Raw genomic sequence first — 14,503 nt, forward strand, 5'->3', positions numbered from 1 at the left:
CAGTAGGTAAAAGTGTTCACAAAAATACTTAATAAGGTATGACACTGGTACAGAGTATTGACAACAGAGTGATATATGGGAAAAAATTTCCCTATAGTTAATAGAAATACCTTACTAATACCTCACAAATACTAGGAACAAATAATTAAGGGCTGAAAAGAGCTGTGGGGTTTTTTTGGGTCATGAGGAGTGTTTAAAATGGAGAGTGATGAGGATTGTACAACTAAGTGATGAAAATGTGAGATATTGATTGATTATTATGGACAGAACATATGCTATGTGAAATTAGGAACCCCCTGCTTTATGAGTCAAGCCCTTGATCTTGAGGCTTGCTTGTGTGAAACTCATGGTTGTAAAGGGAAGGCTAAACCCGCCAATAATTATGCCTATGAGTCACCTTCAGAGAACCTCTTTTGTTGCTTAAATGTGGACTTTCTCTTAGCCCAAGTCTGAAAATAAATTCAGCACCCTCCCGCCAGCTTGGGACAGGACCCCCCATGTGAATGGGTCTCCCTGGTGACGTGAGACACAGATTCTGGAAATGAGCCTGACCCTGACCAAAAGGAGGAAAAGAAAGGCAACAAAATAAGGTTTCCGTGGCTAAGAGATTTCAGATAGAGTTGAGAGGTTGTCCTGGAGGTTACTTCTATGCCAGCTTCAGCTAGATATCCCAAATGTCCACAGTATGATAAGCCCAAGTGAACAGTGTAGTCCCCCAAACCCTAAAGAATACCCAGTCTCTATCTGAGACTCCAAAAAATTTCACTCACTAAGTTTATTCTTCAGAAACTTAAATCATCCAGAAAACTATGCCAGCTAAGTCCCATAACCCAGAGGCAATAGCCTCTTCAAGAACATCAACCAGTTGTGTCCCCTTTTCCCATAATGTTGACACCCCTTTTCAACATGAACAGGTTAGGGTGGTCACTGCCTAGACATCCCTGAAGATCGGGAATGTGATTAAACTAGAGGAAGGGGTAGCAACAGACAAGGTGTAATTTAACAAAGGATTATGAATACTGAATCTCAATATAATTTTCTTTTTCATAATTGCTAGGGTATTAGAATAGCTAGAAGAAAAGAACTGAAATGGTAGAATTGTAACCCATAACATTCTTTGATATTTGCTATATAGCTACTTGTTAAATTGTAATTTGAAAGTTTTCACCTTTTTGTGTATATGTTATATTTCACAAAAAAGAAATAATTGAAACTACATTACTATAACCCATAACATCCTTGGAAATTTCCTGTATAATTACTTGTTAAATTGTACTTTGTAAGTTATCACCTTTTGGCATATATGTTGTATTTCACATTAAAGAAATAACTGAAACTGTGGAACTGTACCTCATACAATCTTTGAAATTTGTTCTCTACTTGTTAAATTGTACTTGGAAAGTTATCACTTTGATATAAATATGTTATATTCCACAATAAATTTTTTAAAAATAGATAAAAGAATAGAGTTAAAGAATTTTTAAGATTCATTGACCTTCCTGCAGGCCACTTGCCAAATATCATTTAGTCTGTGGTATAGATAGAGTGGAACTTCAGGAAGGTGGAATAATAGTGATATGTTAATGGTTAGGATGTTAGATAGAGCTGTAAGAGACCTTCTGGGTGATTTGGCTCTATCACCTCATCCTATAGGGAAGAAAATAGAGGCACAAAGAAGCCACGGGCCCTGCCTGGGGTGAAAAAGCCAGCCAGTTGTCAAGTTGTCCCAACTTTTCTCACCACACCTGTTGCCAGATATCCCAGGCAGAAAATGCAGGAATCCAAGCCAAAGGGGGTCTGTTGCAGCCCACGGGAGGGGACTTCCTTTTGCCTAAGTGTGGAGAGCCGTCTCCCGGGACGGGCATAGCGCATGCGCTGTAAACCTGCTCCAAAGTCCCCCCGCCCATCGAATGAGCCAAGATGGCGCCCATATCCTGCTTCCGCTTATGACGTGCACACTCACTATTCCTATCTGCCAATTGAGTGCATATGCGCGGCGCTAGATCATTGGTTATGAGTAGAGTACTTAAGAGTTTGCCCAAGCGAACCTCGGGGAGACAGCCCACTAGGAGCCGTACCTGACGGCCACATCGAGGCTGCTCTCCCGCGAGGCACTCTGCCCCGCGTGGAAACCTGTAACAGAGAATGCTTATCTAGCTTCAGTAAAAGACTTGCTCTCGCAACCGCCGTGTGGCTCGAGTCGTGACTTCCAGCCAGGTCAGTTTGCGTGGTCTGCATCTCTCTCTCTCTCATCCCTTGTTTCTCCCCTCGCCGGCCGGGGAACAGGGGTCGAGCGGGGCGGCGCCGGACAAGTGGTGGCCCGTACGGGGAACCTCATTCGCGTTCCCCTCGACCCGACGGAGACGTGCTCCCGGGATCCGTGGCTTGACTTCCGCGACTGATCACCGCGAGAAGGAACCAGGACGCCAACCAGTGTGGGTACCGGAGAGATTGGTGAGAACCGTGCAGTCGCCTGAGAACACCAAAGAACTGCAGCCTGACGGGTCGTTAAACCCCCAACGTGACCTGTTGGATCCAGTCCTCAACTCGCGTGATGAGCGGTCAAATGATGTCGACGGTGTCGACCACTCCCCAGCAGACCGGGAAGAGGGCCAGGAATATTGACCTTTTTTCCCTCCTGGTTCTCTTGGCCTAATCTGACCAACTGGGTTCTTCTTGCTGTGGGGTTATTAGTAGGTTTGATCATTGTTAAGAGTTTGCTGGAGCGTTTGTTTCAAAGACAACAGCAATTACGTGTTACCGCCATGATGGCCATGTCCTCTGCCTGTAACCCTCCTGATGACTATAGTCCCTCTGCCCAGCACCCATCCCAACCACTCGAAGCGGGGCATTTGGGGGCAAGGTTCGCAGCTAAGTATTTGGCAAAATCCCGGATATAAATAATCGGCACCAGTGGTCCTATTTTTGTCTCAGGTAGATCTCTTGGGCAGAGTCCTAGTTGTGGCCAGACGGGACCCCTGCCATTGCACAGAGACACCTAGTGACGCCCTCGACACTGGCTACCGTTCTCCTAACCCTCTTGTCCCCCAGTTGCGAGACTGAGTACTGCAAGGAGAGCCACATGGTTTCCAGCTCATGGGCTCTCCGGTCTCTATATGAAGTGAGCATTCTGGTCGGTGCTAGAGGCTCCGCCGCTAAATGGCTGAGACCTAGTCCAGACTCCCCAAAGCACCGGAACAAATTGTGAGCCATCTGGGTTCACGGGAGCACACTCATCACTGGGGACACTGGGTCGATATAAATAATAAAGGGGGAGATGTGGAGAGCCGTCTCCCGGGACGGGCATAGCGCATGCGCTGTAAACCTGCTCCAAAGTCCCCCCGCCCATCGAATGAGCCAAGATGGCGCCCATATCCTGCTTCCGCTTATGACGTGCACACTCACTATTCCTATCTGCCAATTGAGTGCATATGCGCGGCGCTAGATCATTGGTTATGAGTAGAGTACTTAAGAGTTTGCCCAAGCGAACCTCGGGGAGACAGCCCACTAGGAGCCGTACCTGACGGCCACATCGAGGCTGCTCTCCCGCGAGGCACTCTGCCCCGCGTGGAAACCTGTAACAGAGAATGCTTATCTAGCTTCAGTAAAAGACTTGCTCTCGCAACCGCCGTGTGGCTCGAGTCGTGACTTCCAGCCAGGTCAGTTTGCGTGGTCTGCATCTCTCTCTCTCTCATCCCTTGTTTCTCCCCTCGCCGGCCGGGGAACAGGGGTCGAGCGGGGCGGCGCCGGACACCTAAGCACCTATGGTGACTGCAAGAATAAATCATGAAAAAGAGAAATAAAACAAACAAACAAAAAAGAAATAAAACAACAACAACAACAAAAAAAACACAAAAATTTTAAAAAAAGGAATGAATCCTGAAAAAGCACTATTAAGTTTTCAAAACCATCCCAGAATTACCCCAGCCAATGTATTTATAAGTCTTGTTGCTTTGGCAGATATACTCAGAGTTTACTTGCAAAGTAAGAAACTGAGCAGGGCCAGGTCTCACTTTTTCAGGACTGTCTCTGCTTGGATGGCCTTTTGGCAGCCCCCCACCCACCCCCTTGCTGGCACCACTGCATGTGCTTTTTGGAACAGTTTGGTTTTAAAATAGTTTACAGATGAATGGACAGTCTTTCTTCAGAACCCCGAGTTTTAGTGCCCTTTTCCTCAGAAAGCTAGAGTTAGCCAAGCAAGAGAGCTGGCAACTCCCTGAAGTCCCTCTGATATTTCTTTCTCTTCCCCGAGGGAGTCCTGTTTGTGCACGGTGCCAGGGTAGCTGAATTCTGAGTTGTTCTCCCCTTTTCTCAACTTCCTGAGCCCTTTGCTGGCTCCCGGCCTGGCCCTGTGTGAGGAGCTTGAATTCTCTCTGGCACTGGTGTCGGGCCAGACACATAGGTGGCTTTTCCACGGCACTGCTCAAAACCTTGCTCTCCCGGTTTGTTTTTGGTTGTGTGTGCGAGACAGTGTGTTTTCATGCCTACACCCTAGAAACATTCCAGCCAGGGGTGCCAGAAATCACAAGGCACCGTTGTCAGCGTGCTGAGTTTACTGTATTCGTAACTGTCTGAAAGGACAGGATCCATCTGCCTTGCAGCGCAGGGTGGGGGCTGAGGAGCAGCCAAGGGGTGGGCTCCAGCTTCCACCTGGCCCGCACGAGCTCGTGAACACCTTTTCCTTATTTTTACTTCCACCTTATCGTTCCCTCTCAAGTGACAGTGCTTTCCTTGCAGGTCATAAAGAAGGAAACTGGATTTTGGAGGGACTTTGGATTTGGGATGACATGTCAGTATCGGTCAGACTTCATCAATATAGGTAAGAGAAATCGACATGAGACAACTCTGCTTCTCTGCTGCCACCCAGAGGTCGCTGCTGAGCGCCGGGGCTGGGAGAGAATCCCACCGGGTTCAGAGGAGTGCCGTTTCCTGAACAGTGAGGGTCGCCTGGCAGGACTCAGGGGCTGGACCAAGAGGGGCTGGGGGCATTGTGGCACTTCGGCACATATCATCTTACAATTCCTCTCAGTCACCCCAAATAAAGCCCACAGTCTGAGGTCAAAAGGGAGTTTGTTATGTAGAGAGAGCTTCACAGCACACGTTCCAGTGCCTCTTTCCAACCATGTTCTTGGTCGAAAATCCTGAGCCTCCACTTTATAGAGATCCATTTTAAAAATGAGGGGAACATTGAAAATTTTGGAAAATCACAGCAGAAAAAAATTCCTTTTCTCTCTGCTGTGAACCTTCAAAATTCCAGTGATCACTTCAAGTCCTGACTGACTGCTGTCACCACACACCCAGACATGCACATGCACACACAGACACACACAGATGGGCACTTGCACAGACACACACATGCACGTGGGCATACACACGGCTTCCCAGAGCAGAGAGAGGAAAGTCTCTGCCACTGCAGAGGAGGAGACTGAGGCTCTTGGAGGCAAAGAGAACTTCCCAGGCCTCGGAGCAAGTGAGGGCAGATCCAGGATTAGAAGAGGGGTCTCCTACCCACCCCCTCCCACGGATATACCACACCACCTCCACACAGAGGGACTGACCCCTGAATTATAAACGGCAGAGGGTGAATGAACGGGTCGAAAGCCGCAGTCTGGGGATCAGGGGCTGAAAGGCACCAGGTGTAGGCCCTGGCCTCCAGGAGGCATGAGGAGGCTGTGAGCAAACCATCCCCACAGCATCTTGCAGACCTGCCAAGGCCACCCTAACTTTGCTCTCTCCCAGTCCACTCCCACTTGGACCTGAGGCCCAACACTTCTTGTTTCAAAATTGAGTGAGTTAGGAGCAGGCCCAGGTTTCCTTTGTTCAGAGATGAAGTGGGCCACAGGGTATATCATAGGATCCTCAGAGAAATCCCAGGAAAAGAAAAGGAAAAGCAAAACAGAATTAGAAGTCAAGTCCTGTAAGAAGTAGATCACCCAGGATGCAGTCTCTGAGTTGTGGGTACTCAGTAAATACCGAGGAACCAACTACAGATAGATATTCTTTGATCTCTTTAAGAGAAATATTCCTAAATGGCTATGTGCAAACTTCATGTCCAAAAATGATACATATTTTTAAGAATTTTCTGAAGGAGATTTCCATTTTAGAGAAACTCTGTGTTTCCTTGCTCTTTGTCTTTATCAAATTTGGATTCATGCATATTGGATTTTCCTGCAGCTGGGTCATAGCTGGAATCAGAAAAAGTAGGAATGCTGGGTTGGGAAGGGTGTGCTTCCCCAGTTAGCCATCACCATGACCTCAGGATCTTTTGGTCACTTTTGGACCACAGTCATTCTCTTGCAATCTTCCTTGTATTTGTAATTATTTTACTTGTGTACCTTCAATTTAAAAGTTATAATGATAACAATAGTAATAATAACTCGATTAGAGCTAACCAAGCACCACCCTTTATATTACAATCTCATCTGGGTATGGCACCTACTTTAAAAAAAAAAACTAAAAAAACGAAAATCAAAGGGACATTAAATGGCAGCTTCTAAGAGAAAAAAGACTCACGTTGCAGCCCCTAACTTAGAATTCTACACCTTGCTTTGACCTGCCCACCACTGGGGGTGGGGGTCACACAGGACTGATTTAAGCAGCTCAGGGGCTGGTCGTTTGTGGTTTTCTAAGTGCCTGAGACCCCCTTTCTGGTTCCAGTGACAGCCTTGATCAGAGCAGGTCAGGTTGGAGTGTACAGGGGATAAAGAGGGTCTACGGTAACTTGTCGTGAAGGTAGTCTGTGTTCGAGGATTTCCCAGACCTCTGCCCGAGATGGTCAACACGTGATGTCTTCCCCTAAATGCCTCCTCCTGCAAAGTTCTGTGCTTGTGCAGATCAGGAAAGTGAACCTGAATCAGAAAATGCATGTGCAGCGTTACTCAGGAGTGCGTTCTCTCCCGCAGGTGGGTTTGACTTGGACATCAAAGGCTGGGGAGGAGAGGATGTGCACTTGTACCGCAAGTATCTGCACAGTAATCTCATAGTGGTGCGGACGCCCGTGCGGGGCCTCTTCCACCTGTGGCACGAGAAGCGCTGTGTGGATGAGCTGACCCCCGAGCAGTACAAGATGTGCATGCAGTCCAAGGCCATGAACGAGGCCTCACACGGACAGCTGGGCATGCTGGTCTTCAGGCACGAGATCGAGGCTCACCTCCGCAAACAGAAACAGAAGACCAGTAGCAAGAAAACATGAACTCCCGGGGAGGGCTCTGGGGAGACGTTTTCTCTTTTTACTTTTGGGGTCACCAAAAGAGTGGCTGCAGCAAGGAACAGATGTCCACAGAGGGAGAAAAAAGGATTTGAGTGATTGGGAAGAGAAATGGGGAGAGACTCTGACATCTCTCTGCCCATTTGTCTTCATGAAGCAGAAATTAAAATCTCCCACTTTGCCTGCAAAAGTAGCTCAAAATGCACCTGGTGCAGTGTCTGACAAAGGCAAAATGATGTGAGGTTATAAGCCTAACTGTGTGGAGGTTTTCATGATTATTTGGTGTTTACAACAAAATGTGATCTATTGTTTTCTGTGCTCCTTGAAATATTCATGAATTGAGATCAGTTTAATGCAAGGCAAGCACATTTCTCCCAATATGAATGATGATATCAGTAGAGCTCTAGTTTCTCAGAATGCTAAAATGTCAGTAGGCAGGGGAGGAAGCTGTGTGAAATGTGGAGATACATTCACTGGGATGCTTGTGTGTATGTTAAGGAAAACTGAATGGACCAAAAAGAAAAGAAACCATAAATATCATGTCATTTCCTCCAGGATTAACCAAAAGTAATCTGTTCATCTTTTTGGTTGTAGTTTTAACCATTTCCATTTGTTTATTTAAAAATGCACTTTTTTTTTTTGCTTGTGAGTTATATTCTGCTTATTTAAATACCAATTTTCAAGCCTTACTAAGAGAGCGCAAGTCATCATACATTTTTACACTTTTTTAAAGAAAATATGTTTAGATGCAGTATGAAAACTTTCAGTTCAGAGCATCTAATTGAGATCAATATCCAGTTATGTGACAAATGCTGCTATCTGTCAGGCAGTGAACTTCAAACCTTTTAGTCATGTAGAAAGTATGGGTTGGGGCTACTTATAGAATGAGATACATAGATACTTTGTTTGAAGGGTATTTCCGAAGAGGAGCAACTGAACACTGGAGGGAAAGAAAATATACTTTTCACCTTAACAGAAAAGAAAACCCATTCAGACTGGTGATATCTTGATATTTATTCAGAAGTCAGAAAACATATTTTCTCCTCAAGAGAGCTGGGGACCACTTTCTTACCTGTTTAAATAAACCAAAGTATACTGGGTGAACCAAACAATCTCTTTTTAAAGCAGGGTGCTCTTTCTGGCTTCTGGCTTCAACAAGAATAAATACAGAAAAATAAATTTTGGTGAAAAATCAATCCATCTGCCAGAGTCTAGTGGAATGGAAGTTTTGCTACATGTTCACCCACCCTAGTCTAGGTGGAAGTGACTTAACTATTTTTTAAATTAAGCAGTTCTAGTCAATCACCAAGATGCTTCTGAAACATGCATTTTATTACAGTTCAAAAGTATTTTTTAAAAATACAGTTACCATTGAGTGGTTTCTAGATTCATGTGAAAATTATTTATTCATTAGCCAGCACCAGATGCATGAGCTAATTATCTCCAATTCCTTGCCTTCTGTTTGCCTACAGTAAATGCATTGTTTAAAGGCTTCAAGAACATTCAAGCTGTTGGAGTGTAAAAAATGCATTGTATTGATTTGTGCTGTTAGTTCATAAAATTTAATTAAAACACAGGACATGAATGGAAGGTGGCATTGGACAGCTAATAAAATATGAGTTGCATTGGAACCTTGGAGTAAGAATGTTTTTGGAAAACAATGTCTTATACATAAACCAGAGTCTTTCAACCTCAGTATTATTGACAGTTTGGGTTGGATAATTCCTTGGCATGGGTGGTGGCGGGATGGGGTGGGGTGGTGGTGCTGCCCTGTGCAAGTGTAGGGTGTTTAGCAGCCTCCCTGGCTCTACCACTGGTTGCCAGGAGCATCTCCCACTCAGTTGCAACAACGAGAAGGACTCCTGCCAGGTGTCCCCTGGGGGACAAGAATCACCCCTGGTTGAGAACCATAATGAGAACCATCTATCCATTTTACTTCACTTATGCAATAAGAAGAAACTGAGAAGTGATGTATAAGGTCCCTTTCAACTCTACTTGTGTTTAATATTTTCACATAACGATGATATTGGAGACTTCAGGGCACATGTCTGACCTGTCTCTGCAGTGTTGCTGAGGGATGCCTGGTGACTGACTTGCCCACTCTTGCCCATAATCTCCCAGTGTCAGGAGGATGCATTTCCAGTGAGGTTGGCAGCAGCCATCAAATGGTTTGACTGTGGAATTACGCAGGTCAAGGTGTCCCAATCAGCCACTTGTGCTTGTTTAAATTGCATATTGCACATGCCTGAGACTGGTTAAGAATTGGATTTTTTAAACGTTGCTGAGGGTAGCTGAAGAGAAGAAACAGCACAATGTTAAAGTATTTTTTTAAAGCTTCATTGGGTAAGACCATTCTATCAAATGGTAGGCATAGCTCCCACCTTAGGAGCCCTCTTAAAGAAAGCACCTACATGCAAGAGGATCCATCCCTATTCCCTGCCAAGACAGACACAAACGAAGGCTTGGCAGAGCCCCCACTGAAACATTATAATTAGGTGCCAGGAATTTAAACTTAGACAGCAGAGGAGAGCAATAAAGAAACTGTGGTTTGAAGGAGCCAGTCATATTACATCTCCTAAAGGAAGGAGGCTACTTAGAAAGCATTGAGTCTTGGGCTTGACTTCATGTCTAAGTCCCCATCCTGTGCTCTGCCTGCCCTCTCTCTCCTCTGTCCCTACTCTACATGAATTGCCTAGTGACAAGTCCCAGTCATCTCACCAGAGCTGGGGTCTCCTTCAAGCAATGGTGTGCTGGAGCATGCTCTTGAGAGCCAATTATTAGCATCTCTTTCCAACTGCAGTTTGGCAGGTTGGTTGCTTGACATTAACCATGGTGGGAGTTTACACCATTGGAAATTGGAAACTGGCAAATGCTACAAATCAGGGCTCCCCCCCCACCGTGATGGTTTGAAGCTGTATGTACCCCCAGAAAAACAGGTTCTTAAATTTAATCCATTCCTCTGGGTGTAAACTCATTGTAAGTAGACCTTTCAATGAGTTACTTTAGTTAAGAAGGTATAGCCCACCTCAATCAGGATGGGTCTTAATCCTGGAATCCTTTATAAGCAGAATAAAATTCAGACAGAGAAAGCCACAGGCAGCAAGGAGCTTAAGTGGAACCCGGAAGAGAAGAAAGAGACCAGGAGATGCTGCCCTGTGCTTTGCCATGTGACAGAGGAACCAAGGATCACCAGTAGCCAGCTCCAGAACACCACAGTCTTTGGGAAGAAAGCATCATCTAGATGGTGCCATGATTTGGACATTTTCCCAGCTTCAAAACTGTGAGCAAATAAATTCCTATTGTTAAAGCCAAACTATTTCATGGTATTTGCTTGAGCAGCCTAGGAAATTAAAATACCACCACCACCACCACCACCACCCCTCCCAAAGCTGATAATTAAATAGGTACCAGTGCACCATCACCAAGTAACATGGCCTGTCTGTCCTTCTACTCAGTTTCCCCCCAATCCTCCATTTTTTGTATTCATAATGTGACCTTAGACAAGCCTCCTGGCATCCTGTACCTCAGTTTCCTCATTCCTGGTGATGAAGACAATAGCATCTCTATCCTACAATTATAAACATTAAATGAGTTAACACATATGAAGTGCTTTGGACACATTAGGCACATAGCAAGATTATATGTCAAACTATTATTCATCACACAATTCCTAATTATGTATATCTGCTGGTGTCGGTTAGGCTTATCAAAGTGCCCCACACCTCTTGGATATAATCAGAGGGCCGTTATAGACCACACATTAGTGATTATGAAACCGTCAGGAATGCTATGGTCCTTTATTTCTGTCATTCTGAAAACTAGCTCAGTCTATCTGGAGGAGAACAGTTACTAGAAGTGTAAAATATAGTGGATAATTTCTTCCTTAAATGCTCAGTAATTTGGAGTTGATGACAGCAGCCTCCCCCTCCGCACAGTTGGTGGCCATTAGAGGTATTTTTTGTTTGTTTTACAATTAAGAGAAGTTGTGGATTTACAGAAAAATCACGCATAAAACAAAAAGTGTTTCCATCTTCCACCCTATTATTAACACCTTGCACTGGTGTGGTAAATTTGTTACAATTGATGAAAGCACATTTTTGTAATTCTATTAAGCCTAATCCATGGTTTACCATAAGGATCACTGTTTTTTTGTGCAGTCCCATGGATTTTTTTTTTTAATTTATTCTAGTAACATATATACAATCTAAAATTCCCCCTTTAACCACATTCAAATATATAATTCAGTGCTGTTAATTACATTTAAAATGTTGTGCTACCAATACCACCATCTACAAAAATAAACTCCAAATAGATTGAAGACCTAAATAGAAGAGCCAGAACTATACAACTCCTAGAAGAAAATGTAGGGGGGGGGGGGGGCGTCTTCAGGACCTTGTGTTAGGCAATGATTGTTTAGCCTTTGTATCCAAAGCCATTAAAGGTTTTTGCAGTGGGGAGCAGAAGGCATCTTATGTATAAAATGCAACTCTTCTACGGTAGGTAATAGTGTTACTTCCGTTTTCAAAGTGCAGAAAATCGAGGCTTAAAATGTTAAGGAAGACTGGCCCCCAAGCTCACACGTCAGCTTCCCAGCACACAGCCCCTGACTTGGGGCAAGGCTTGTCCTCTCTGTACCTCAGGTTTCCCACTGTTTCTCTCCTCTCCGTCCTACTTGAGAAATCCTCTGACAAGGAATGAAAACCCACTGATACTGTGATCCATAAACAGTTAAGCAACTCAGCCACCCGCAGCCTGCCTCCAGCTGCCGGGTAATTCCGCGTCCTTACGCTCCGTCTGGGATCTAGGCTGGGAATCCAGCTCTCAGGCAGGTTCCAAGGCGTTCAAGGTTAAGACTGCCTTGAGGAGGAGGTGAGGGCAGGTGGGAACACTTACTATTTTAAAGAAGATCTGACATTGTTTCTGAGCAATCCTGATGAGAGAGCATGACCTTGGGCAGGTCCTTAGAAGGGTGGGTGTGTTTGACTCCCAACATACATCAAGTAACTGGCAGCTTTGTGTGATCCATATTCTGATCAGCTTTATATTTGAATTCAAAGCTGTTTCTCCTGGCAGGGCTTAGTGCTTTGCTGTCACTGCCAAAAACCATGGGGACCGTGCCAGTTCATGGAGGGGAGTTGATGGTTGTTATTTCCAACACATAGAATATGTTCGCTTCTGTCAGCAGAGGTGCTTTACAAAATGCCTCTGCCTTCTGGTCCTTCGAACATGCCCCGTGGGGTAGACAACCCCAGGTCCCCTCAGCTGTGTCTGGCTTGTCTGCTACTCTCGCAAGAAGATGGAGAAGGACGGGAAGATGAGGGCAGACCGTGGAGAAGGTCGAGAAGGTGGCAGCCTAAGGAGGGTGGGACTTTACTTGGAGAGAGAACCTGGTGCTGGTGCCCTTCAGATTCTCGTCTCCACCCCCTGCAGTAACACCCCAGAGATTGAAGGAGGCCACCTCAGCAGGCCCCTGCCCAGGATGGGCCATTGGGTTCCTTCATCCTGCCAGCTCGCTGTGCAGATGGCCTCTCACCTACAGGCAAAGACCCAGGAGGCAGGAGCGGGGAGTGGGGGGACTGGCAGGTGTTTGGTGAACTCGATTCACTTTAGCTCAGAATGAGGTAAGTCCAATATTGCTGGGCGATGCCCTCTGCCTGTTATTCTTCCTGAAGCTTCTAACCCCACCACCAAACCACCCTCCAACTCCAGTGTTTAAAATGTGCAATAAACATCACCGCATCTGCTAGGATGTTAAACCCATTTAACACTTTTTTTTTTTTTAACCAAAAATCTCTCAAATTAAATTCAAAGAAAGGCTGAAAGAAAAGTTGATTTAACTTCTTCTTTCTTCTAGTTATCAGCCTCAAATGGAGCCATCTAAAAATCATACACAAAGAGCGAGAGGTCAGGGATGGGAGGGAGCAGAGTGGTTGGTAAGATTTTTCCAGCACTGTCACACCACTGGGAGAGAGAAGGTGGGCACCATTTTGTGTGGTTGTTGAGGCACAGTGCTGTGGAGGATTGTGTTACTGGGATTTTGACACAGTTGGTGGGAAGACTTCTTAAAGGAATATCCTTTCAATTAAAGAAAAACAGAAACTGATTCAGACCAACAGGGCGGCAGGAATTTGCCCCTCCCAGGCTACCTGGCCTGGCCTTAGCACTGCCTGACCGTCCAGGGAAAGAGGCAGGGTCAAATCAAAGGAAATAGAGTTTGTGACCAGGGCTTCTGGTGAAAAGGGGATTTGTGATCAGGAATCCCAGGGCAACTGAATCAGGCTGTGGATGGTCAATTTGGGGATAAAGACTGGTTACTCTGCTAACTCCGAGGTTATCAAAATCAGACATTAGAAAATACCCTCCGTGCCATTCCAAATTCAAACTAAGTGAACCATTTCTCTGCAATGGAAAACTGGGTAACACTGTGTGATTCATTACTCTATCTCTTGCTCTTAAAAGGCGTCTCTTTTCTCCTTAAAATTCATCCCAGAAATGGTAGGAAGAGGGTCCCTGGGATACACAGGCACAGCAGACCACTGGTTACAGAAACTGGGCTGATAAGGGGGGAATGTGAAGTGCACAGGCCCTGGCTTTGCTGGACTCATGGTTCACTACAAATAACCACCATTTATGGGGGGCACTTAAGATACTAATTTTTTAATCCTCAGAACCCAATGAGGTGATTATTACTAGCTCCTGTTTTAGAGATGAAGCTGAAGCTTAGAGAGGCTTAGAAATTTTTTATTTTAAGATTCTATGCAGCTGGTTAATGGTATAGGCAGGATTTAAATCCAAACTTGCTAGGCTTGCTTTCTACTGTATTGAGCTATCTCTTTATCAAAGGATGTATTTTTACCTCACATAAAAAAGGACAATTTTGTCATTTAAGACTCCTGTAGTTTTCAGTCTGAGGCAGTAATAGGAAATTTAAATCTTATCTGCATAGGAAGGTAAGAAGGATGACAAGTAGACTGGAAATGTGATACTAGTACAAAATCCACACTGGAGGCAGCAAAGAACAGAATTAACACTGCAGAAAATTTAATGTGATGTAGTTAGGACAGAGATGAGACGTTATACTAAAACACAAAGGAAAAAGATGGAGAGTTGAAAACAATGAGGATGAGATTACAAAAAAGGAGGGCAAAGAACATAAATCTAAGTAAGAATTATCACTACTCCTGAGGAAGAGAAAAGCACAATTCAAAAGATATATTGAAGAAAATGTATGTGCTTCAAAAAAAAAAAAGACCTGTGCAATGCACCCTGAACTGGAAGGGTTTACCAAGTTCTTGA

General features: G+C 44.9%; 1 protein-coding gene across 11 annotated transcripts in view; it reads left to right on the forward strand.

Annotated features, from left to right (window-relative positions):
- The window catches only part of CSGALNACT1 (chondroitin sulfate N-acetylgalactosaminyltransferase 1), a 369,285-nt gene extending 360,447 nt beyond the window's left edge, over positions 1-8,838 (forward strand). For all 11 annotated transcript variants that reach the window (XM_037812685.1, XM_037812686.1, XM_037812683.1 and 8 more), the window contains 2 exons: positions 4,738-4,819; positions 6,903-8,838. In XM_037812685.1, coding sequence (XP_037668613.1) covers positions 4,738-4,819; positions 6,903-7,192 — 372 coding nt within the window. In that variant the 3' untranslated portion in view covers positions 7,193-8,838. The remainder of the gene's footprint in view (positions 1-4,737; positions 4,820-6,902) is intronic.
- Positions 8,839-14,503: the final 5,665 nt, after the last annotated feature.

The sequence above is a fragment of the Choloepus didactylus genome, chromosome 20 (genome assembly GCF_015220235.1).
Source record: "Choloepus didactylus isolate mChoDid1 chromosome 20, mChoDid1.pri, whole genome shotgun sequence".
Taxonomy (NCBI): domain Eukaryota; kingdom Metazoa; phylum Chordata; class Mammalia; order Pilosa; family Megalonychidae; genus Choloepus; species Choloepus didactylus.